The following is a 27,150-nucleotide window of genomic DNA, read 5'->3' as shown; positions in this document are numbered from 1 at the left end:
GATTAGACATGCTGTCTTACCTAATCAAGCTTGCAGGTTGTGAATTTCCTGAGTCTGGTGTCATTAGCTCTTCAGTCACTGGGAATGCCATGACTAGGAGTGATGGCTGTCTATGACAAGGCCTGCTTTTTACTCAACTCCCTATCCCTCTTGGGCAATTAGCTTCATTTGAGTCCTTGAAACATCTTTTAATAAAGCTTTTTTTCAACCCTAGTGGGAATCTCTAGTTCCTGTAAGCAACCATAAGCAAATGTCTGGTGTCTGAAATGCACAGTATTTTTTGCTGGAGCAGACATATGACTCAGTTTTTCCCTATTATTAGTAGTGAACACTTCAAAAGGTACAGTTTTGAACAAAGTGCAAAGGGTTGAAAACAAAGATAAGGCAACTACTAACTAAACACAAAATATTTTGTTTGGTTTTATGTGGATTATTTGTTTTGGGTGATAACTGGTATATTGGTTTTCTATTTCATATCCTCTCTAAGACAAATGGTCTCAGAATGACAAAAATGAACACTTTCAAAGGTTTATATTACTGAAAGCGCAATGCGCTGAAGGAAGAAAAGCTTTTCCCTCTCATGAATTGGGGTTGACATTTATCATGCAGCCAGACATATTGCAGTAGTGAGATATGAGGCCCAGGGTCTAATAAAACGTTATTCATATATTTTGTTATTATCATATAACTTTATTAAACACAGTATGGTGGTTGCATGACATACCAGGTCATTATTATACTAACATAATTACTCCTCAGAATGAAAATAATCTCAATATTCCACAAGCTCAGACTTTTTTCCTGCTTGCTATTTTTCTTTCTAAAAGGCAAAGATATTTTCACAGTCCCCTCTCTTCAACTTAGATAGCTGCTCAGTGCTTGCAAAATCCTCTGAGAAATAATAATGGATTTTCACATGGGAATGATCTGACATTTCCGTTTACCTAGGGACTTTACAAGTATTAGATAACTAGGTGGAAATAGAACTTTACTCAACAGAAATTAAGAGCTGGATCCTGCAAACCACTTAAGAGCATGGTCAGCTTTCTTCACGTGGACTGTCTCACCAGCCCAGCTCACTCCCCATTCAGACAGAAGCCATCTCTGGAGTGACAAATGGAGAAAGAGATTTCAGCAAGTCTACATTTACCCCATTACCTGCTAGACTGTGAGCTTGTAAGATATTTGGAAAGTCAAGGTCCTAGTATGGAGGTTGAGGCCACGCTGTTATACAGTGCTTCACTGGTGACCTCTCTATTGACTCTACAGGGCACTCTGGCAGCCTTTGAAAAGCAGGAGCTTGCACCATTCATGGTTTTCTTGTCTTTTAGCCACTACAATGGTTGTAAACTCAAAACTGGCACCTGGAGTACGAGGCCTGAAAATAGCCCTCCATGCATGTGCTATGCTAATGGGAGTAGTGCAGTCCTCATTTCACATTCACGTCTTTGGGGAACCTCTGTGAAGCTGGAGGAAAAATGAAGACATTTCCTCTAGCCACCTTTACTACAGGTGATTCCTCCATACTATCCCCTTCCCACTATTCCTCAGGATAAATCCCTAAACTGCAATCCAAAGGACCAGGACACCTGACCTTTCAGGTATTCAGTCTCCTAACTCCATTCCTCATGAAAGGAGAATGGCCTTTCCTGTGCAGGGAGTGTAGCAAACCAATTGAACACCGATTAATGGATGGGATTACTCATGTCAGTGATTAGTCACATCAGACTTTTCATGATCAAGCCCTAATTTTTTATATTGCTTCCCCCACACCCTTAATGATGTGACAAGTTTCTCTCCAGAGAGAGAAATGCAGAGCAGAACATGATATTTAAGAAGTCGCAGCAGGGGCATTTTACTCAGTCTGGGATTACTGCATTTTTTATCTGTAGGCTTTATCATTCATTGAGTGCTTGTTTACATCTCTAAAATAATTTAAAATACTTCAGTTTCAAAATGCCGTCTGGGTATGATTTCCATTACTAGTCAAAAAGCATTTAAGAGAGTCTGATGCACTTCTACAGAGAGTAGGAGGAAATGATGTTTACCACCCTCTTTTAAGCTGATCTGCAAAATGCTGTCCTTTCAAATGTCTCCCAGGAACACATTCTGAGTGAGGATAGTATTTTTTTCAAGCCTTGTTTTTATTTTTTTTTTTTTTTTGCAAAATGCTGCTTTTGTTTTCTTTAATATTTCTGTCTTCCTTCTTGGGGCATGGTTATTAATGACTAAAACAACCAATAGACACATTCAGTGCAAGTACCTAGAGGCCTTTTGGTTTTGATTTTGATTCAAGGAATATATTATTTAAGGCTGTCATTTGAGAATAATGTAATTAGACTATTTATAGTGACTTTTGGAAGAAATACAATCAATAAAGTGGTGAAGAGATGCATCATCCAGATTATAATATCCTACATCACCTGATGTGGGTATCATCCTATTAAGTAGTCTCATGTTCTTCTTCTTGTATCAAGTTCAAGTCAGCTGGTTGAAGAGGAATTTAGGCAGAGGAAAGAGGAAGCTCTTCCCTGAACTTTGAGTAACTCCAAAAAAGTATTCTGCTGCTACACAGTTTTGCAAAAACAGGATCATTGGCTACCCTTCCTCCTTTTTTTTGGAAAGGGCACTCCACTTCCACTGTGCTTCCCTGCTTAGGTGCACTGGAGGAGGCCCAGCTGTGGAGCAGAGTGGGAGAGAAGGTCCCATGAGTCCTTACACTAGCCTGCTTTTTCCTCTGTATATGGGGTGGCACATGATCAGCAAAGAGGATCCTTACTGGTCATGGGTTCCACTTCTTACACTGATGAACCCTGCAGGTGGAGTCCTCCCACCTTACTGGAGTGAGCTGAACCTTTGGACTTGGCCTTCGGGCTAGTAGATCAGCGTCCAGAAGAGAGAGAGCCTAGCTCTGCTTTCTGTGAAACTTGTCAGCCTTGGCATGTCTGTCGTGCCTCTCAGAGACACCCTTTGTGTAGTACTGCAGAGAAAGATTTCTGTCATCCCTGGTCCGAGGCACCCGAGTGCCACACAAACTCTTTTTCCCTGTTTGATCTTGGGGCTTCCCAGACAGAAGAAGTCAACAAAGCTGGTGAAAGGGCTGGAAGGAATGTCCTATGAGGAGCAGCTAAGGACTTTGGGCTTGTCTAGTTTGGAGAAAGGGAGGCTGAGGGGTGACCTCATTGCTCTCTACAGCTTCCTGAGGAGGGGAAGTGGAGAGGGAGGTGCTGATCTCTTCTCCCTGGTATCCAGTGATAGGACGCATGGGAATGGTTCGAGGGGAGGTTTAGACTGGACATTAGGAAGCATTTCTTTACCAAGAGGATGGTCAAACACTGGAACAGGCTTCCTAGAAAGGTGGTCGATGCCCCAAGCCTGTCAGTGTTTAAAAGGCATTTGGACAATGCCCTTGATAACATGCTTTAACTTTTGGTCAGCCCTGAAGTGGTCAGGCAGATGGACTAGATGATTGTTGTAGATCCCTTCTAATTGAAATAATCTATTGTATTCTAGTACTTCGCAGCAAATTTTCTGGGTCCTTGAATACCGAGTGATGTTACAAGACTCATTAAAACCTACCCCTCAAGAAAAATATGTAGTTAATATCCATCTCTAATGTCTCCTCTAATCACTTGTTTATTGCATATTGCCTCAACGCATTTCTTCTCTGTTTCAGGGTGTGAGTTCAAAAGAGCAGTGACTGCCTCTTATACATATATACGATGCCTCATACCATGCAAGATTATAAAAACTGGGCTTATATATTGCCTTTTTCAAAATGTCCTGAGGATATCTTTTTATTGTTTAATATGCTGCAGTGCATTGACATCCTAACTGGACAAAACTGGCTCTATCCTGGGATGAGGAGCAACAAAACTACACGATGTTAGCACCGAGCCCTGCTGAGAATCTGGGTCCATCAGCCCAGGCAACCTAGCTACGTTGCTTCGAGCTCTGAACTAAAGCGAGCATCCTGAAGAGCTCAATGTTTGATGAACATGAGAGCTGGGGGAATCACTACACTGTCATCCACGCTGGGATGGGAACGTACCCGAAATGGCTTTGGTTTGTGGCTTGGATAAAAAAATAGTGAGACTTGTGGTCTAAAATTAGTCAGGGATCCCTGCAAAGTTTTGTCATTGTACCTCTCACTGTTTGGTATGGAGCCATGACGGCCTCAAACATGCGCCTGTTGCACTCGTACCTTTAGTAAGTTGGTGGCTGGCGAGTCTCATGGCCTGAGCGAACCATCAGTGGCACCGAGGCAGCACAGCCCGTTACCATCATACTGAAAGAGGAAGGGGAACAGCAGTGGAGCATCCAGTTGCCACATAGACTTAAAATATATCAAACACTCAGTGTGTAAGCAACTGGCATGAGGTGCTACACGACTGTATGAGATGCTGTGGTTTGGAAGAGGAAGTGGCTGACATTAGAGGGTCCATGGGAATTTTTCAATAAAGCCACTGCCTGTACTTTCCTCACTGCTTGTTTCTATGATATTTGATTTGACACACCTGTTGCTTGCAGGGCTTTTCTTTGAAGAGTTAGAAAATCCTAAAGCTGTCATTTAGTGAGTGATACTCTTCTATAAACTATCTGGACTTCTATAAATATTGCTGACTCCAAGCAGGGCATTATTATCTAATCTCCCAAGGAACATCTCTAATCACAGTCTACCCGCCCATGTCAATCTAGGACACATCCAACCCTTAGAAATAGCAGTGGAGAAATCATAAAATGTTCTAACACATGGAGCTGGCAGACAAGTGCGAGACAAGATCACAAACTGTGCAAAATGAACAGTTTGCAAGTGAATGTGCTTCTCTCTTTCCCCCATCAAAGTGCTGGCTGAGTATCTTATGATGACTTCAAATTAACACACTAGCCTTTTTTCTTTTCTTTTCTTTTTTTTTTCTTCTAAATAAATTTCCCTTTAATCAGAGCTGCCTGCTTGACAGTAACACAATTACCTGCAGTGGATCATCTTCTGTTCCATGACCAAAGTGGTCTCTTATTCTTATTATGAATTCATAAACAGTTTTCTAGTTGAAACAGGTCTGAGTGTGATGTTAGAATGGGTGGTTTTAAACCTGTTGTGGAACAATTGCAAGACCTAATTATAAACTCTTCATATGAGCAAATAGTGAAGGAGAACAGAGGTCAGGAAGAAGAACCGGATGGTTCTATTCACCTTTATCTTAATCGAACTCACCATTCAGGAAATGGATCATGAATGCCAGGGAAATCGTTTTCTTCATTTCTGGGTTGCCCTTAATATATATGTCTTCCTTGAAAAGGCAATTCATTGCAGAAGAGTCTAACTGCAAAGTGTGAATTTGTGATAAGCCCATGTACCATTTTATGCCAGAGAGAGGGTTTTGGGAGGATTTTGGGGGTGGTTCTCTAAGTTTGTTCACTTAAAAAGAAAGAAAAAAAAAAAAAAGAAAAAATTAAGAACAGAGTTCCCTGGTAGACCACACAGGTAAGACATACAGCAGGCTCTTCCTGTACACCATGTACATGACTTACTAACACCATATTGCATTGTCTGGCTGAATACAAAAGTACTTCATATTCAGCAAAGGCAAACATATGGCACTGGCAACATTCCAGGTAAACAGGCTCATGCAAACAAGATGATAAATATATGGCTGATGTTGGCTGTCTTTGCTGTTACTTATTATTATTTACGGAGTAACCTTGAAGTGCAATGGAGTATGAGATATGGAACTTTTTGTTGCAGCAGTGGTTAGAACTTCACAGGCGTCTCCAGGTTTTCACCCTAGCCATTAGGCAGAAGTTCACATTCTCTGTCGCATACCAGCCTGGATACTATTTAAGCTGTACAGGTACCACTTCTCAGAAAGTCTTTTTATGTAGTAGTCAGGGTATTATAGTTGTCAAGATATGAGTTTAAAATTTGAAAATCTAGGGCTCTCATATTTTATTTTCTAATTTTAGTAGTGCCATAACATGTAATCATTATGCACATGTAATCAGAGTAGGGTTGCCACCTTTGAGAGCAAATTCTGGCACACACGCACAATTCCAGGAAAGAGTTTAGTGTTTGTGACTGCTAACAAGCACTTCGCCTCAGCTTCAGCAAAACGATCCTACCTGCTGAAATAAGTCTGTAAGTCTCCATCCTTGGAGATACTCAAATGCCAACTGGGCATGGCCCTGGGCAACCTGCTCTAGGTGGCCCTGCTTGAGAGAAGGTTTCGACCAGATGACCTCCAGAGATCCCTTCCAATTTCAGCCATCCTGTGATTCTGTAAGGTATTTCCTCTTGGCTTGCTTCAGCAGCTTTAAGCCACAATGTATTGGATCTATATTTCTAAAATTAGAGGTGTAACCTCCCTTGCATTGTTTAGGGGACACATGTATAGCACTCAGACCTGCAGGTGCCACTTAAGAGTCAGAAAAGTATTCAAACCACTCAACGTGAAGAACCTGAATTAGTCAGCATAGCTGTTGTAGGAAGAGACAAGTACCTCCACAGCTCCATTCAGAAAAGCTGAACTTAGAACAAATGACGTGTGGCAAAGGGACATTTCGTTTTTCTGTTCTCATTTTGGGGTTTGGTTTTTTTTGGCAGGGTGTTTTAAATGGAGAAGCTTTTCAAAGGGGGAGATATGAGAGAGTTTTCTAAAGATGTTTGTATACACTCTGAGAAGGCTTCATTCCCATCTCACACATTGCAAGATCCCAGGAGTTTCAGAACCTTGTCTGCCCAGCTGATATCTTATAAATTACAAAGTGATCCCTGATGGGGTAGGAAGCTCATAATAAGTTGCCTTAAAAACTAGGACCAGAATCCAGTGAGATGAGAGATTTGAAGATGGCTTTTCTCACAACAGCCAGGAGCCTGAGAAGGAGGGTAGCCCCTTATGGTATTGTTTGGATCCTGTGTATTTAGAACAGATTTATATTTAGGTATCTATTGCATATGTGTTCATGAAAACACAAGAAATCAGCTAGTAAGGATCCAGCAATGGAAGTTAGTGGAAGCTATTGTCTGCTCAGCAATATTTCTGTTGAAAAAATCTTCTGTTGAAATCATTCATATGCTATGATACTGTGAGGCTAAAAACCAAACACTGGGGACACGGTCTTGAAAGATTTGGTCTAGCTGGAGAAACTAATTGAACAGATGTTCTACATAAAGATGAGGCACCTTGCTTTTTGGCTGTCACATAAGGGTAATGTTTAAGCAACTGATTTGGAGAAGCCCATTCTTCAGTATGATGTTGTTCAAAATTCTTGTGAGGGGATCTTTTATTATGCAGTCAACTTTGAGGATAATTTGTAGTGATTGCTCAAAACTAACACTTCCTTCTGCTGTCTATCAGAGAGCTACTTAGAGAAAATTTCCTAACATATCCATATAGGTTTGCATTCATCTTCAGTGTCACCGAAACCAATTCCCAATATACTATGTTTAGTAATTATGCTTAATATGCAACGATGCTAACAGATTCCTTTCCTGAACTAGTGACCCCTTTCCTGAATTAAAATAACAGCATGGAAGCAAAAAATATAAGTATAGATTTATTAGAGAAGTTATCTAAAATACAATATTATTTTCCTCTTTAAATTAGAGCATATATTATTTCAATGAAAAGGTATTTTGTATTATTTCCATGGTAATAACAACTTTTAAAGATAATACTTACTTTAGGACATTTTTAATTAAAAAAATCCAACACTACCATTAAGACATAATCAAGGTTGTTGATAGCATGGGTAAAAATGTAAAATGGTCTCAAAAATATTTACATGCCAGTTTCTTAAAATCTAAGAAGTCTAATTCTCAATATTCACTTTGTTTTACTTTCTCAAAATACTTTTTTCCTAAATCATATCTAGATTCTGTATTCCTGTGCTTTTCACAAAGCTTCAAGTTATCATTAGTTATGTGTACTATCACACCTGTGGATGAGGTTTCTTAAAATGGCTTATTTCACTATCACCAAATCCTTTCCCAAGTAGCCAACATACTGTTTGTTATACCAAAGTCTCAGTCGCAGTAATAGTCACCAAAATGCACACAGCCACCCCTACACCCAAGCCTCCCCCAACCCCACACCTTAAGAACCCTTTCCTATTTGGCCAAGAGCCTTTCACATTTCATTAGCTGGCATTTTAGATGCAGAGCGAAAGAAAGAATGGATCTGGGAGACAAGATGTTGCCAGGGCACACATGGCAAAGGTTTGATTTGTGCTTAGCAAAAGGGGTTCCTCACAAACACAGCAATTTCTAGCACACTCGGCGCTGAGGTTACTGGAAGGAAGCTCTGACTTCTCTGCTCTTCAAAGGCTGACATGGGCGCCAGTTGTCCACCATATGGCACACGGGCTCATTCTCAGCACTGAAGCAAAGGCCACGGAGTTTGCACATCTGTGGAAAAAGGCACAAACACCCTCAAATGCATATTCTTGTTTCAGCGGGACTATTGGAATTATACACCTTAGGCCTGAGCCAGAGGTCCCACTCAAAGTTTCACCAGCACTTAGGGTCTAGAGATGGCATCACCACTCATGAGTCTCTGCATTTCATCCACACCATTTCCTGCCCCTGACACAGGCTCTCCTGTCCACAAAATATCCTAGCAAGAACCACTAAGAAAGCACAGAAAACAAAGACCTAGGCACACATCTTCTGAATTCTGTGGACAAAGAGCCGTTTGTCCTTGACCCAGATCTGAATTGAAACCCTTTCAGAATCCTTTGCAAGTTGTACTGTTTTGGCTCTTTTGAAAGTTGGATTTTTTTAATCCAGTTAAAATAAACCCCCCCCCCACACAAACAAAACCACACCACCAAACCACGCCTTATCCTTGGGTCAAATTAAAGCAGCCAAATTCATTCAAGATCATCTTGAATTTCAAATACTGTGAGAGAGAAAACTGCTCCACATCAATAGGAGCATACTGTAAGGTTTTAGTGCTTGTTCCTAAAGTAAAATCAGTGTTTGCACAGCCTGATGTAATAAAAGCACCTTTTGTCTTGACACCTTTTGGAGATGTCTAAGAGACCATCTCCAAAACGAAGTAAAAGACTGTGCCAAAATAATAACCCGCCCCTAACGTGATCTCACATAGACAGCTGCAACTGCTGACAGAAATATGTAGGTGGGATACAGGATTTGTACAAGTCAGGCTGCAGACAAGGCTTTCCCTCATTCAAGGAGGAAGGCTCCCAGCAGTGACCAGCCCAGGAGAGGACTTTACCTTCAGGACCGACCGGAACAAAGTTCAGAGCTCAACCTCTGCCAGGAACTGCTGCGTCACTACAGCAAATGATAACAGGCTTGCTACACCCTGCTGTAATATTCAGCTTTTATCTATCTTTGGAAAAAACAATTCAATTCAAACCCAGTGTCAATACTCTGCTTTTTGGTTTCTTGTTTTGATGAGCTTTGGAATGAAAAGGCAAGCTGCCACACACACTGTTTTGATCTCAAATCCATCTTTCAAACGTCGATGGTAATATGGAGGGGCGTGTGTGGGAGAAACAAGCGGTATCTTTACCACTTGTAGGTGGTTAAAGTAGGTGTAGTAGGAAAAACAACTCTATTTTGCTGAATATGCTCCTGCCCTACAATAAAACCATATTTGCAAACCTTGGACTATCAATAGCAATACCAGTAGTCTAGAACAAGTAAATAGTGTCAACTTTAATGCTCCCTTGCAGTTTATTAATGGTAATCATTGCTATAATTATTATTTCCAATAGTTCTTCCTTGTCATTTATTCTACCTTTTATTACGTTAAGTCCCACAACAGCTCATTTGCACTTTTTTCACATCACCTGAATAAAACCCCTAGAATTATGTGTATATTGTTAGCATGTCTGCCATTGACAAAAGGGATTTAAGAGTTTGAAGGGTAAACTAAAGCCCTTCAGGGCTAGTTTATATTTATAGGCTCTAGATTCTATTTGTATCTCCCAAGCACACAGATGCGAACCCGAGGATGGAATCTTGCCTCTACGTAATTTCATTAACGGATGGTGCAGAAAGCTAAGGCCAGGAGTGATTTAATTGGCACGAGCTCCTTCCTACTAGGAAGACTCTATCCTCCTCAAGCTGCTCAACAGAAAAAAGGATTTTTTTCAGGCAGCAGGCTTCTGGAATCTGCAAGTTTTCTCTCTCTTCCAAACAATGCAGTTTTGTTCGGATTGTCACAATTCTGCGTGGGATTCCCCAGTCTGTTCTGTGCTGAAGAGAAGTTGTAAAATGAGCTCTGTGTCCTGAAAATGCTGGAAGATCAACAAACCAACTACAGATCTACGGTGTGAGACTGTGGATGCAGCATACACACTCTTCAGATGCTTGGTGAACCTGGTATTTTCAGGGCAAGTATACCCAGATAGGCGATTTGTGTATGTGCAGCAAACCTGCTGATGCTCACAATACATGCTAGACTAACTCTGCATGTGCAAAGGGTCCTCTCATGCATGCTACAAATTTCCCAGATTTCTACCATGTGGCAGTTCTAATCATGTATCTGGAAAGCCTGATTAAATTTTTAACCCCCCCTCAAATTTTCCCTGGACTGTGTCCAAATGGAGGACAGCCTTACATTTTACAGCAAACTCTACTTCCACACATAGAAGCAGAGTCCTACCAGAAAAGGATAACCGCTTCAGATATATATTTTTGACATGTGATGCTAGCTAATACCCTGCAGAGCTCTGCTGTAACATAAACTGCCATTTCAAAGATCACCAGGAGGGCTGAACCAAAGCAATAAATATGACTCCAGTACACATCTACTGGCACCATGCATTGGAGACCTACCTGCTCGGGGCTGACAGTGATGGGCTCCTTCAGAACGTGCCAGATCACACATTCAAGCAGTGGGGGAGTGGTCAGTGAGCCAGGGTATGTCCAATAGTCTCTACATGCAGGAAGCAGTCCAGTGGGGTCAAAGTTTGTGAAGGAAGCTTGCTTCCCCTGCAATAAAGAAAGGAGGTGGGCTAACGTCAGGGAGAGACCACATACACACGCCGGGCTTGCAGTAGTAAAGTCTCCTGTGGGGAGCTCCATGTTTGGAGAAAGGCAGAAATGGAGTTTGGCATGCAGTGTTGAGTGCCTCCTACAGTACGTTTGGGACTAAAGACTTTCAGCAATATATTTCTTATAATATAAGACTTTCAAGACATTGTTTCTCATTTCAAATGTTGAATTTATGTTCCGTGCTCCTAGAGATATGATTTGACCCTGCTTGAAGGAACAATGAGATTTCAGATGCCAAGTACACTAATGGCACTGGAAATAGAGAACCTGGGAGACCTGTTGGAGAGTCCATTGCAGTAAATGGCAACATCCATTTACCTCAAAGGGAGCCTGATGACAAAGATGACAGCATAGTTTCATTCTTTACCTTACCTGTCCACGTTTCTCATTGGCACAGGACTTTACCACTATGAAAGTACCTTACTCAGTAAGTACTTTTAGGTTTTCATTACTCAGCTCATTAAGATCACACACACGCTTCACACAATATTTAAGATACAGAAAGGCTTTTTTTTCCTAAGAGTTATATATCCTGATCAAACTTCTTATGTGATCAAAACCTCTATAAATAGCCAAGAGAAGCATGCCCTCTTGGAGGAAGGAAATTTATCCCACAGATGCAGAGGTGAGGGGAGGTGCCTTTTGCATCTGTCACCACTGACTAGAAAGGGCACCTAGAAGAGTAGTTTAGATCAGGAAGATGAATCCTACCCTATACATTTAAATGCAGTTAACAGAGAAATGTAGTCACAGAGATGCAAACTGATCACTGTTTCTAGTATTCCCTCCTCTATCACAACTTCATTTTAACCTCTTTTGCATTTAAGAGCATTACAGGAGCATCAAGTGCTGATGGCAGGAAGGTTTGTTTTACTTTTGTACATGTAGCAGACTGGGAAGAAGTTAAAAAAACACTTTATGAAGAAGTCAACACAGCACATTTGTGATTGGTGTCAATCAACACAGGCAGCAAATATTACCTTGGTTTGAATGGAGTTCAGAGCATCCAGAACTTTCTGTATCTCAGGCCTGGCATTTCCTACCTGTAATACAAACCATATGAAAAGAAAATAACCATGCACTGTCACGATACCTTTAGTTTTCTGTTACAGTTCTCAAGGAAACATTTTATAGTACATTTTCCCAGCAGCATTTCATTACATAACAGGAGTATTACAGCAAAAGTGGCTGGAGCTGTCTCTGTAAAATCATGCCAGTTGACAGTCAGCACAAATGGGTCAGCCAAGGACACTGGACAGAATAAAGCTATTTTCATTTACAGTGTGTGGATTTATTTTTGGACTTGAGCTGTTCTTTTTTCATAGAAGTCATCCTCCTATATAAAACACAGTGAGGACAGGACAGAGTGCACACTGCTGGGGCACAGTCACCTTCTTCAACTAGCTGTGAAGGCAATTCAATTAAGACAAAATGCTCTGGATATTTAACAATGACAGGAAAAGAAAAATAGGCGTTATTTAGGCTGGTCCTACTGCAGATTCATACACACATAACTTTGTCAGTTACGCACATCATCTTTCACTGATAAGAGTTATGGCAGTGTTACTGTCATGATGAAGGCAAGTGTGCTGCTGTAGGGCTGCCACAGTGATGGATGGCAGTCGTACTCCATGGCTGGTGTACAATTCTTATATGTAGAGAAAGCCAAAAATTTGGAGCACCATCTAGTTTGCTATGGGTTTATGCGGTGTAACATAATGCTGCCTTATTCTATATTTTAGGCTCTTAGGTCCCCCTGCAACACAATTAACATACTGGACTCATCCAAGTAATACAAAGAAAAGGTTTAACTAACCTTCATGAAGATGCCTACCACAGCCAAACCATCAGGATGCTTCACAGCTTCAGCAAATTTACCATATTTTACGTTCCAGTGAACAATATGGAGCTAGGAATAAGAAAACAAGCAGCACTATGAAGATGATATTCCATCCACAATATTTTACAAATGAGAATGTAGGGAAGTAATTTATTAAACATTAAGAGCAGATGGTGTTTTACTGCTGAGATTTAAAAACTTTTGTGTACAGTTAAGAATTTGTTGAATCATTCATCTACTTTCAAGTTCCATTTATGCAAAGAGATTTCTGTCATGCATTTTATTTTGCTTCTCACTCTTATTCCCAGATGAGTTTTAAATGCAAACTGTGGCTGTATCATTCTGCTTTTAGTCTGGTGAAACTCCTGTTATCTTCAGCATGAGTTTTTCCTGCATGCAGCCTGCAGGATTTTGATATAGTATTTTAATGCTATATATCTGGAGTTCTTATCAACACTGAAAGACATGATTGTCCAGTGTCAAGGAGAAGAGGCATTAACTACAGATCTGATCTGCAATCTAGATTGTTTTTAAAAAGCAGTCCTGTCCTTTTCTGGAAAGCCTTTGAAAAGAATGCAAAATGAATCTCCAGGTCACATTAGCCAGGATGTATGTTTATTTTTGATTTCTGAGTTATTTCTAATTTAAGTTCATCTGGCTGTTTCCCCATATCTGCAAGTCAAGTTGAGCACGTAATTATGGCACTGTGAACAGATGTAAGGCAATGGCAAGTTTCTCAGATAAGACAAAAGCTACTTTATTTAATGAAAAAGCAGCAGAGCCAATGAATTTGTGGGACCATTTCTTTTATCCATCAATGCAAATCACAAGTTTGTTCAGTCAATGTGCATTTATGAAAGGGAAAGTCTGCCACAGCACCCAGAGGTAGATTTCTAAACAGGGGACAAGGAAAGGTGGGATGCAAGGCACTAAAGTCACTCCATTTCTGTAGTGAGACTGTAGTACAGAGTCTTAAGTGGTCCAAGGGACATCTGGAGTCTCAAGGATATTACGCAGAGTGACTGCATGGTCTCACTTTGCTACCTGCCGTCTTCAGAGTTCCCTTTGCTTCTTTGCTACCAAAAGATGAAAGGGTCTGCCCCAAAATGATTCTGTTGTTTATATAAATGTCTCTGATGTTAAAAAATTGAAGCCAGGAAAAGGGGATGTGTGTGTACAGAGGTGCTGTGATTCTATTTCTTCATAATTTTCAAGAATCACTGAGAAAGCAGGGGAAAACCAGGGATAATTAATGTGGGTTTTTCTGCTTCTGTAGTCCCTTTGATATGAAGTAGCTGAAAAAAAAAAAATTACAATAGTCCTCCAATCCTAATCTCTATTCTTGCTCCTACCATCTTCTATGGTAACCCCCCACAATCTCTTGCTCTATGAAGATTTGTAGAGAAGCTGCTACCATGGTGGAATATTAAAAAACACCACTCATTATACACAAAAGACTGGAGAAGGTAAAGCATGTCCTACCTCTGCATCATACTTCACACCATCCACAGTGTGCTCAGACCCTTGGCCCTCACAAGATCCCCAGTGAATGTGGAACTGTGCAAGCCTGTAGACTCCATCCAGCGCTCCTCCTTGCAGCACTGCAAAGCAAAGAGCCTCCATTAGCATCTCCCATAACCTTTGCACTTCAAACTGGAACGTCCATCTCAAGTCTTCCAAGTGAATTACAGCTCATTGCTCTGCATGCTGCCATGCTACTCCAGATCGTCCTCAATGGTACATTGCTGCAATATGCCAAAATCAATAACAAACATATAAAACCATAAGTGACTTTACAGCAAGAGTTTCATCAGCAATTTAACAGGCATGCTAATATTACAGGTGACGAGGGGAGAGCTAAGGATGTAACTTTTCTGTCACCAAATAAATAAAAGGGCCAAGAACAGCCTTTGTAAGAGGCCCATATAGAGTTATTCTATGAAAGTACGCTTGAAGACCAAATCATCTTTCACTTACTAATGTACTCTGTTCCTTCATTTTAGACACTTTATCCATTTAGGCCTTAATCCTGCAAATCCTGTGGTAGATTGGATTGAGTAAAATGCTTTTGGTTCCAAAATAAATCTAAACACCTGTTAGCCATGGGTTGCAGCAAGCTAAAGCGCTAGGCACAGTGCAAGGCGTTGCAGAGAATGTGAATACAAATCTCTTGTCTCTCCCATCCTTTACTCCTCAAGAATGAGTTTAAAGAAATGGTGGTGAGAATGGCAGTGCCTGCAGAGGCAGATTTTTTAAAATATGGATTGGAAATGAGGCATTTACTTAGCACTGCCATTACTCCTGCTATGGGACTGCTGTAAGTGGATTGCCCAGCCACATTTTCAATTACACAGGAGCAGGTTCCCCTGAGCTCCCTTACTCTGCTTGTTAGTTTTAACCTTGTACTTAAACTGTGACCAATCACCATTATGATATGCAGGATCAAGCCCTATTACTGCAAAATGCTCAAGGCACAGACAATATCTCCTCCAGTGCAGCATAAAGCACAGAACAATAACAAATACTTTTATTAGAGTTATTTATCTAAGTTATTAGAGCAAGGTTTCACATGTTCGTGGTTTTTTTTTTTTTGCTAAGCATCTCAAATTCACAATTAAATCTTTAAGATGTTAATATTATAAATAAAAATTTAAAATGTCATTTGAAGCGTTATATAACTTAAGGATCAATTTCTCTCTATATATACATAAATATATATATACAATAAAGTGACAGAAGAGTGTTGATATCAGCTATTACATGTAAGTGTGCTCTGTGTATGTGACACAAACAAAATGGTTCTGTGGAGTAAAGATGCTTTCCTCTCAGTCTGCAATTAGTCTAGACACTATTACAATACGTGCATGTGTGAAAATATACATCAAATGCAGATAGGAAAAGGTCACTGTCTGTTCAGGTTTGAATAATTCTGATTATATGCAAGCATGGACAACAACGGCCGTGGATACTTGGCAATGGGGTGAGAAGGATTCAACTAAAAAAATGGAATACATGAAAATTAAATATAAGATATACGTAAAACACATTAGTTTCCACTGGTGTGCCTTACACATGCAAAATTTGGGTTCAGTGGACAAATTTAGCATTTGCCTGGGGCTCCGTCTTTGGTAAATATATTTAGAAGTCTCCCAACACATACTTCTATTTGAAAAATGTGAATATATGTTCCACTGCAGTCTTTGTAATTTCCAATACTGTAGCCAACACTGAACAGCCAACAGACCAAGACTAGCCCTACCTATTGCCAAGCTATGTGATACAAAGAAGAATGGCTACTTAAAGTAATTAAATAGGAACGTATCTTACTCTACTTTAATATTTCTGGATGTGCTAGTTGCCAAGAAGCATAACTGTTTCAGGCACAGGACTACAAATTAGAATACTTTTTTTCAGAACGGCGACTGTGAACGTGCATTAGTTCCTTTTGAAAATGAAGTAATTGGTTTCTACGTCTTTACAGATGCAAAATCATTTAGTCCACACAATATCACGTTTCATTTAAAAATGATGCCATGGAGTTGCAATGTTTCAGTTCCTTTGGCTAATGGACTTGCTGCTCGTTGCAGGTACAAATGGACTGAGGTTCCACCATTCCTCAACCTCAGAAAGCACTAGCGCAGCACAGGTTAATCTGCCATTATTAATCAATGGAAAGCATGCTGAAAAGCAAAACCATGCAATCTTCTTAAATCCATTTGCAGTGTTATTTCTCTACACAGTTTGCTATAGTCTTGTAAAACTCAAAAGATGCAGAAAAATCTCTTTGCAGTTTTTGCTTACTTTTCTCATTCTGTGGTTCTCAAATCCAGCACTAGCTTATTTTGACTCACAGCACAGCATTCAAAGAAAGTAATAATTAGATTAGTGTAAATGAATACAAATTCAGCAGGCTTAATTACAGAACAGCCCTTCTTGTTCTAGCCTATATTAAGCAGGTTTTTTTTTTTTTAATACTTCTCAGCCTTTCCAAAAAAGTAAAATTTAAAATTAAACTTAAAAGGCAAAGTAGAAATGTTAGAGCTTCATTTTTTTCCAGCACAAGCTTTTTAAACCATGAATAAATGCTACCAGCTTTTGCAAAGTAAGAGTTCATTGAGAATCAGAGCAACATTCACACCGGGAACTTCCCTGTCCCACGTGACATGAACATTGATTCAGGCCACATTGATGATAGAAGTCCAACCTTTCCATCCCCTTTTTACGAAGGATGGGGAAATTCTGATCCATATTTGAACATCTCATCATTAGCTCCCTTCCTTTTGAAATTAGTATTAGTGTACGCCATCCTGGAAATACATATGTAGCTGTGCTCCCTTTTGTTATATCGCACAGCTTCAGATGCAAGGTGAGGACAGCACCTTGGAAAACCTGGAAAACACACTCTTGTCTTACAGGTTCATCCTACTCAACACAATCTACATCAGTAACCTGGTCTCCATAGATGTGTAACAGCCCAAGAGGCAAAAGCTTGAAAATGCAACTTTTTTTCCTCTCTTTGACAGTTATTTGAAATGTTACAGTGATACAAATTTGGAGCTACTTTGCTTAGATTAAGAAATGGTAACTGGTTTCAACCTTCTACCTTTTACTGGAGAAGTTATACTAGAAACATCCAATAATATATTGCACTGTTATTAAATGATCTTATAATATTTTCTAAATTAAGTGAACATAAGCATCAGCAGCACTAATTTGGAAAGTCAAATAACCATACAAACTGTCCATTTATGTCTGTGGGATTTCTTGGATAAAGAAGGTGAACTCCATTTGTCTCCATTACACTTTCTTAGGATATTTGAAAACACACAGAAATCAAAGGGCACATTGATGCATCTGGGACAGCTATTTACTGAGGCCACACAACTTCACCATTCTATGTAAAGGCAAGTCAGCGGGTAGTTACCTTACTTGTGTAGAACAGAACAGCTTTGTAAAAAATACTGTGAACCACTTCATACCTTTTTTTCAGGAAGTGGCAACATCCACATCTGTGAATTTTTGCAGGAATACTATGGAATTACTGTTATTTAATTACCTCCTATGGGATGTTTCCTCTATACAGAGCAGGAGACTAATAAATCTCATCAAGGCAATAAACCTGTCAAAGAAATAATCGAAATGGCTGAACTACAAAACCATTTCATGAGTTAGAATGAATTCCTTCCTGTCACACAAATTAGTGTGGTAAGAAAAATACTACTCTAAAGTTTGTTACTCTGAGAAAATGCAGAATGAGAAAATATTCTTCAAATGGAAATCACTGACAGCAAAGCTCCTTCCAGTAGCTCATATAATGGGTCCACTACAGCACAACGGATGTCCAGAGCTCCCAACTTAGGAAATTTAGTTTTAATTGAGGTTCCACCAAACAAAAACCTAGCAGCAGGACATTTCAAGCATCTGCCTTTGAGGACAGCCCTCTTGCACACACATTGCTTTGGCATAAAGAAAGCCACGATTTTGTATCAGCCTACAGTAGATGTGCACATGTATATGATGTTGTAGGTATGTGTGTATGCAAATATATGCATAGTATATACATTAATGTTAATGTTTTGTAAGCTTTTGTGTATACACAGACATCTGTATGATAGAAAACAGGCCTTGAGGAGGCAAAGTAATGAAGCATTACTTGAGGGGAAAAAAAAAAAAGTCTTGAGCACCATGCACTATTAATGGCACAAAAAAGGCTCTTATGAGGATGCTCAGGGATTAGTCCTGTGTTCTTATGCAAGGATGGGCTTCCCCATCCGATAGACTGAAGAGTTCAGTTAGGGTGAGCTGTCACTTCTGTGAAACGTGGAGTACAGTGCGTCACATTTTGTGAGATGTCTCCTTCTTTATGTTATCTCTTTCAGACATTCCTCCTAGGACGCTGTATCATGACAAGCAAGAGAGCAAGACAGCACGCAAGCATCTGACTGTAGGGATGATACTTGCAGAAAACATCTATAATGAGTTTCACCAAGAGAAAAACTACATAATTGGTATCTCATAAGAAAAAAAACCCCACTCTGACCTTGCTAGAGGGTTAGCCTGATAAGGCAACAAGGATGTTCCACAGAGATAGACCAGAATGAAACATCTGCCAAAACGCAGCAAGTCTGCAGAAATGTGTATCCGCAGCAGGTCAGTGATTCTGATTCACCTCGGCTGAACTACTTCATCCAGACTGGGTAGCAGCCAGAGAGACTCTGACTTGCTTAAGTATACAAAGTCATCTAGTTTTCTTAACTTCCCTCCCACTCCCTGGGACCCGTGGAGTTTATTTCTCATGTAGTCTCTTAAATGGAGATTCTCTGAGAGTCGTAAGGTGCTGTACTGACTCCCTGATCAGCCTTCAATCCTCATGTTTCACATCATATGAGCTGACAATGACTTTGTAAGAACTGAGTTGGAAGCATTAAAATTCTCTTAAAAGTAAGAATTGTTTTAATTTCTGATGATAATAGCTACAATACTAATCTCAGTGACTGCTTACGGTACTGAAAATTGTGTATTGGACATGGTGGTCATACTACGTTGAGATCTAATGAAAGATGAACAAACTTTAGGTGTGAGCATCGCCTCCTCTAAGTATGCAGCAGTCCCTCATGCCTATAGGTAAATGAACAAATATATCAGCTGGGAAGAGTAGTCAGGGTGACATCTGGCACACAGCTTCATTACATCTGAAAAATTAACTTTTCCAAGTGGCCCTATCTGATAACAGCTGACTGGTTTCTCCTGGTTTTGCACTAGAAGCACCTCTGGAGGAGGAATTTGGAAGAAGGGAAGGAAGTTGCCATGATTCTTAAACACACAATCCATGTCAAATTTCTGCCCAGAAGTTGCATGTTAAAAAAAAAAGTTGATGTAGGTAAAGAAGGGCACTTTTGGGCTCTGTAAAGAAATGAAGGCCTGAAACATGCAGGACTGATCTCAAGCCCCCTCACCTCCCTTTCCAGTTCCTGGAAGCACTAGAACTATTCTCAAGTCACCTGCTTACGTAGGCTTTGCAGCTTCTGGTGATCCCAGTTCACTAGAGAAATGACTTAATGATCACACGCCCTCTGGGACCTCTGACTTTCTAGGCAAGCAGTGCACAGAAGTACTTGTGACACATGGGCAGGTCTCTGAATACTATAAGCTATAAGCAATCAGTTCCCTGACTTATGATTCAGAAGGGTCAACACATTGCTTAGGCTATACTGTATTGTGGACCTTCAATCCATGACTGTATACTGATAACATGGAATATTACTCTGGCATAGGTAATGTTACATCTTCGCAGCTGGGAAGCCTAAAAATAGCCCAGTGGCAGTAACTTGGATTAAAAGTTGTGCCTTAAGGACAGCAGACTTGCGTGTTTCTTCCTCAGTTTACCTGCTGAGGCAGAAGTGTAGGAAAAGAGCAACAGTGGCACAACTTTCAAACTAACTCACTGCCAACCAAGAAGTGCTAATGCACTGGCTGTTGAATAACAAATATAAGAAGATAAATTGGTTTGTTTACAGCGAGTCATAATTCAACAGTTGAAGCTTCCTCATTAATGTTTACAATTATAGGAAGAATTGGGCAGTGTATTTGATTACAACTACTGAAAGCCTCCCAGGCAGTGCTAGTTCCAAGGTCAATACAGTATTTTCATTTCCCTAGGTCTCCTCGTCATTTTAAAGTTCTACCATGACTGAATATCTGCAAAAGTGTCAGATTTACTTGGGACTCTGTCTTGGATTTCAATGTTATCTCTAGCTCAGCAGCTATGAAGGAAAAGAAAGTAATTAAGAGACTCATCCACCAGCAGAAATTACCAGTACGTTTAGTAATGTCTCTAGAGCCTCACACCACAGTTGCAATTCACTTCTGTCAAGTTCTACAGTTAAAATATAATATTTTAACATTCTTGTTACGAAATAAATTAATTGCTGATTGACTTCTTCCTTTTATAAGCTCATCATACACATGATCAGAAAATACTGATACAATGCCTACTGCTGTGAGAACTTCCCATTTGAATTTCAGGTTTTAGGGGAATTCTGAAAAGTTTTCTGGGAAACTTACATAGAGAACACATTGCAAGTATGTTACAAAACCTTCTTTTAGGCTCTTGAGGCTTTCTTGAGCAAAGTCACTTCCTGTGGTTTTACAGCTCTGAGAAGGCACCATTTACTTCTGCCTTTTAAAGTAAGTGAAATGATATGCTTGTCCTTACAGCAGACGGTAATATAAAGTGTTTAATATGATAAAATAAATACCCTTAATGAGACACTCCTTTGCTATAAAGTTCCTAAAATAAAGTGATTATAATTTAATGGTTAGCAGCACCATTTGTTTCACTTGTACATGGAAGGTCAGGTCCTAGGATACAAGAGTGGATGAACCTGAATTTGTAGTTTTATTCCTAGTGACACTTTTATCATAATGAATTTTTGCTTTTATTTAAAGTTATAGAATGAATACCTACCAATACTTGAGCTTTCACCATTATTAAAAGACAGTGGATATGAGAACTAAGAAAGCAACTGCAAAAACTGAAGACAATAAATTAAGTAACAAGTGGAAGAGGATGTTTACTGCTTGCTTTCTACATACAAGTCCAAGAAAACATTCCAAAAGACTGCAAGGAAACAAGACAGAAGACATCCTTTTATCTAAGAGAAAATCATGGAATTTCAGCAAACAAAAAAGTGTTCATAAACATGGCAGTGCTGATTTGTGATTTTTCTTCCCATACTCCATTTCTACCAACTAGCAACTGTGAAATAGGAAGGGGATTCACTTCGGAATTGACAGAGCCTTTAGAAGTGTATTCTGGAATATAACAACTGTCACGTAGCCCAAGGAATTCAAAGGCTGCACTACAAGAACTGAAATAGAAGATTTGGGGGTAATTGCTTAGGAAGAGGGTTTTTAACCATGCTTAGTAACTTCTAAGCATATCTAATAAAATTAACAAGGAAGTAAAACAAAGTCAGGTTCTAAAGCTATCACAAAGATTTTAACATCACTTCTCTGTTAAAACATCATTGTAAGAGAAAATTGTATAGGTCATAGGCATAATTACAACCTGAATCAAGAGTTATGTCTATAAAGCTCCACCTATTAGTAAAGAGATCTTCTAAGAGCAGACAAGAAAGTATTTTCTTCTGTGAAGATACACTAGTCACATAAATTGCACATAGATTATTTTTGTTTAAAAAGTTGAACTTTTATTTTACATTCTTACTATGCTAAAGAATATAGATGGGATATTTTAAGAAATCCTATATTTTCTTTTAGAATTTTAGTTTTTCACTGATATGGGCAGAAGCTTTATACTACATATTCTTGTATGCACACACATAATGTAACAAATATACATTTGAGAGGAAGAGCCTTTTATTTTGGGGAAAATATTTCACATCAAAACTTTGAATATTCTGATTATCTACTTGTTGTTACTTGTGATCAACAGTATTCACATTACATATTTTCTGAAACAAATAAATAAGTAACCACTACTTTCAAAGAGTTTTATCCAAAAATGTATTTTAGCTTTCTTACCTATTTTTACTATACTATTACTACCTGTATTTTTAATTGCAAGAAATCATTTTGCATACCTTGAAGAGCAGGAGTCAAACAGACATTAATACCTAGAACTGCTGTTCAGTTTACTTCAGTGTCATTAGTTATGAGCCTGAAGATTCTTAATGGATGGATCTACTTCTTTGTTTGTGAATAATCTTCAAGACATGAGTAATTGCACAATGATCTTATTGCTTCATTTTGCGCCTACTACCACAGATAATTCATTACTGCACATGGGACAGCTCACAGGAGCACGCACTATAGCCTGTGGGAAGTATTTACAGGATTTTGTACCATTGTCTTCTGTAAAATACACCAGCACATCACATAATTTCACATAGTTTCTCCTTGTGACTGTTGTGGGATGTCTAACCAAGAATTTGGTACACATATTATAGTTAGTCTCAAATTCAGAAATAGGAGTGAATCAAGCACAGTCAAGCCAGAGAGCTCTATTTTGTGTAAGGAAAGTAGGTTACCTAGTTAACTGCATACAAATGAAGCCATTAAGTGTGCTGCCAGGTAGGTTCTATGCGCTGTAATTTTCAATAGTAAGTGTGATACTGAAGGATCCACCCTCACCTGGCCTCAGAGATCTGTTTAATGCTTTTATTTCTAAAGAATAACCAGTTTCTGATTCACTAATAGAGCTACTGAGAGTATTTCTACTTGCATCTCCTATCCTCCCACTCTGAAAGCTGTGTCACTGCGTATCTGTCAGAGGATCCCTGTCACAGATGTTCTGGTTCTGCACCGACTTTTCTCATAAAAAGCATTCTTCCTACAGACATTTCTTTAGATTATTATATGTTCCTGCTATTTTTTCCTCCCAAGTTACCAAATACAACCTAATTTTCACAGTCTTTCCAAACTTCTGCACACACAAACAGAACACATAATAGTTCTGTTATACTGTGAGGACCTGAACCTGTTTCCTTAGAGCTCAGTGAGAGCAGACTCGCATGTATCTGGTGAAAACAATCCCTTTTTTTGTACTCTGAATCATTTACCTTGTTCCCCATGACACTGTTAAAATGAACATGCATTCAGCTCCTCAGTGCTACCTTTTTCCTTTTTTTTTTTAAAAACCGTACAAATATTAATGTGGATGCTCTGTGTAAATTATACACAGATCTATGTGCATTTATACAGCTGTGAACACTTATAGCTGACCACTTAATATTGCTCAGTATAAAGACTGTAATTAAAATACAAAGTCAAATTCTTCGTGCAATGCTGAACGTCTGTTATACGGCTATATTACATTACCTGCAAACCCCCCACATTTTTAGTAGGCACGGATCATTTGTTTTCAGCACCATTCCCTAAATGATATTGCCAACGAAACACTTAGGAAAAATAGGGCACTTGCTCAAGCAAGTTAAATCAGGCAGTGTCTAGAGAAGGCAGTGACTTACAATGGGATTGTTTTTGCTGTCTAAATTAAAAATAGAGGCACATTCTTTGTAGCACGGTGATGATTTCTGCAAATTCAGCCAGCTGAAAAAACTACAATTAAAGACAACCTACAAAACCCTTGTTGCAACTGCAGCTTGGGTTCCATCTGTCCATCAACGCGGCCATTCCTTTCGGTAAGGATTACTAAAAGGTTTGCAGGATTCAGTGCTTAATTTCACCATACAGTACGATGAACAGTAAGATGCTGTGGAACGACTGCCTGCTAGCAAACTTTGTAGGAATGTGTCAGATATATTATCTTTATCTGGAAAGTCCAGCATCAGGAAATGTCAGGGATAATGCTTGTTTAAATTGCAGAAGAACAAAGAGGTATTTTCTAATCATTCCTCTGTTTCTGTGCTAACCTGGGAGCATATTGGCTTCAGAAATATGAAATAATATTTTGATAACCAACAAAACTATTTTCAAACTATTTCTACTTCAAGTTGTTAACTGTAATCCTTTGGTATTTTAAGGCCAGTTTCTTCCTATGATGTATTTTGCCTCTTCTTTTAACCATTTGGTCGGTACCTTATGATGACCTATGCCTAAAACTGTTTTTGTCAAATAATCATCTTTTTTTTTCTCTCCACAGCTGAGCTCTTATCCAAATCCTTCCAATTTAAACAAACATAAAGCACTTCACTTCTCTGGAGTTTAGAGCAGGGCAGCTCAAAACTGCCCAGAGAGGCTTGGTTTTCTTCTAACAGGAGCTCAGTATCCTTCTAGTCTAGAGGAGCCGTGTGGGATGCTGAATCCTAAGGGCTGAATCCTGACCTTCCTGAAGCCAAAACACTTTGGTATTTTTTGTCTTTAAAAAACCCTATGGCCTCAGTAGACATTTTAGCAGCAGTGTTAGTAGCAGTTTCTCCCATCTCCACCCCTGCACATGAAGACGAGGTCTCACCTGACTTGTCAGAAGAATCATCAAACTCCACGTTGAAGGAATGCCCGTTGTTGACTATGTTTCTAGCCGTGCCGGCATCATAACTGAAGCTGAGAGGCTTCAGAGAGGAGTCGTACTTGGCGGACTTGCTGCTAATGGCAATGGGGGACTGGCGCTCCCCATTGGCGATGGGGAAGTGTTCGTGCCAGTGAGCAGGTCCTGCAAGACAGCATAGAGCAGCTCAGTGGGAAAAGACACGAAGTTCGGGGGATATAAGTGTTAAAAGATCCCGGTTTCTAGAATGAGGGTTAACACTGGCCTTTTAATAATGTACCGTCTGTGCGGGCTGCCGGTGCTGGCAACACAGAGGAGGGGAAATCCCTCCCGGGGACCAAGGCAGGGACCCAGCAGTCCCTGAGCCTTGGAGGCTGAGGCTGGGGTTTTACCGGGGAGTCCTTCTAGAGGCCACCCCATCCTGCTGGAGCAGCGCCCCGTCCTCCCCTCTTCCTTGCGCCGTTACCGAAGTAAAGGAATGACAGTAGGAGACCAGAAGATGCTCCAGGCAAATCGCGCGGCGCGCCTGGCTGGCTGCTCAGGCGCAGGTGGCATCTCAAGGTTAAAAGAAAAAAAAAAAAAGAAGAAGAAAAAAGCGCCTCCGAGGTCATTCCCGCTCCGGGCAAGGGCTCGGTGCGACGCGCAGCGGGCACGTCCCGGGCGCTGACTCCCGGGGACCTGCCGGCAGGTGTCCCGCGCCGGGCCGGGCCGGGCCGGCCGGAGCCCCGCACCCCACCGGGCACTCACCGTCGTGGCTGCCGTATCCCCAGTGGTGGGACATGGTGCGCGGCCCGGCTGTGTCCGCGGAGGCTGTCGCAGCGCCGTGTCCCCGGCGCGCTCTCAAGGGCTTTTATAGGCTCCCGCCAACTCCATGCCCTTCTCCGCGGCCGGAGGAAGGGGTGGGGAGCGCGGGCGGGGGCGGAGGGAGACTCCGCTGGGGGCGGAGAGAGCGGTCCCTTATAATCCGCGATCCGGCGCGGCCGCGGAGCTGCGGCGGGCCCGGCCGGCAGCGCCCCCGGGAGCCGGGCGGTGCAGCGCGGAGCGGAGCGGCCGCAGGCCGGGCAGGGGCAGGGGCAGGGGCAGGGGCAGGGGCAGGGGCAGGGGCAGGGGCAGGGGCAGGGGCGGCCCTGCCTGCCTGCCTGCCTGCCTGCCTGCTGCCTCGCCGCCTCCCCCGCATTGCGCACCTGCGGGCGCCCGGCCGCTACGCGGAGCGCTGCGGAGCGCCGCGACCTTGGGGAGGTGCCGGCGGGCCGGGGGCAGCGCGGCGGGAGCCGGTGTCGGGCGGGCGGCGGGTGCGCGCCTCCGTGCGCGGGTGTGAGTGCGTGTGAGTGTGTGTACGTGTGAGTGTGTACGTGTACGTGCGTGTGCGGGGGAACGGCGCTGCGATCCCCTGCTGCTCCCTGCTGGGGGCGGAGGGAAGGCTCGGCAGCCGGGACAGCTCTCTCGGGAGGGGGCACGGGGGCGCGCCTGCATCCCGCCGCGCCGCGAGGGGTCTTCCGTGGGCGCCGGGTTTTGGAAGGGATTAACGGGGATTGGGAGGCGGAGATCAGCGCACTTAGCCGAGGGGAGCTATGGTCGCGCTTCAGAAGAAGGAGGACGTTATTGCTTATTGCTTGATCGTGTGTTTTTTCTAGTCACTTTCGGAGAAGAGAACAGGTAGAGCTGTGCTTGTATTCACTCCTTAGCATTTAGGAAATCCATACTTATGTGAGAGGGGTTCAACTACCACTCCCGAGGACGGACTTGCGAGACTAAAATTGAGCAATACGTATTTTAGATGCTTGTATATTGCTCAACGCCGGTGTTTTACGCAGGACAGGAGGGATCCGACCTCGACAACCCTTTTACAGACGGCTGAGCTCAGTCGTGTGCCGAGTCTCCTTGCCCCTGCGCTGCAGCGGGGCTGGCTGGCCCCGGGAAGCAACTCGTACACACGTGGGTTTGCAGATGATCCTTTCTGAATGCTTTTCTGTGTCCTCTTGCTCTGAGCAGTTTTCGGTATGGGAATGACATTGTAACTGTAATATTAGTTTATCCCATTTTCTTATTAAGATGGTTTATTCAAATATGGTTGTAATTTTACTCTGTTGGGATTCAACCACAGAGGGCCAAACTCTGTTGTCAGTGAGGTCACTGTAAATCTAGAATAACAATGCCAGAATGACTCCATTTACATTCAGCATTGTAAAATGTGTGTCATTTGGTTTTATTTGTTTAAGGGGGGGGCGGGGGGGGAAGTCTATTCATACAATGTGGTTACTGTTGCTAATAGCAAAAGGAACCAGCTGGGAAATTGCTTATAAAAATTAAAAG

General features: G+C 41.2%; 1 protein-coding gene across 1 annotated transcript; it reads right to left on the bottom strand.

Moving 5' to 3' along the window:
* Positions 1–7,541: 7,541 nt before the first annotated feature.
* Positions 7,542–25,756, bottom strand: LOC142406247 (carbonic anhydrase 2). The gene is made up of 7 exons (XM_075494881.1): positions 25,585–25,756; positions 24,805–25,002; positions 14,349–14,467; positions 12,843–12,935; positions 12,007–12,069; positions 10,808–10,963; positions 7,542–8,404 (listed from the first exon to the last, which is right to left on the bottom strand). Exons 1-7 carry the CDS (start codon positions 25,616–25,618, stop codon positions 8,285–8,287), a joined length of 783 nt encoding a protein of 260 aa, XP_075350996.1. The 5' UTR covers positions 25,619–25,756; the 3' UTR covers positions 7,542–8,284.
* Between the last annotated feature and the right edge of the window lie 1,394 nt (positions 25,757–27,150).

Source organism: Mycteria americana, chromosome 2 (assembly GCF_035582795.1).
Source record: "Mycteria americana isolate JAX WOST 10 ecotype Jacksonville Zoo and Gardens chromosome 2, USCA_MyAme_1.0, whole genome shotgun sequence".
Classification (NCBI taxonomy): domain Eukaryota; kingdom Metazoa; phylum Chordata; class Aves; order Ciconiiformes; family Ciconiidae; genus Mycteria; species Mycteria americana.
This window is presented reverse-complemented; position numbering and strand designations above follow the sequence as displayed.

Coding starts and splice junctions, on each gene's coding strand:
- LOC142406247 (XM_075494881.1), bottom strand. CDS start 25,618: ATGTCCCACCACTGGGGATACGGCAGCCACGACG. Junction 12,936..14,348: donor GTGTGAAGTATGATGCAGAG/GTAGGACATGCT, acceptor TCTTATTCCTAG/CTCCATATTGTTCACTGGAA. Junction 8,405..10,807: donor TCACTGTCAGCCCCGAGCAG/GTAGGTCTCCAA, acceptor CTTTTTCCACAG/ATGTGCAAACTCCGTGGCCT.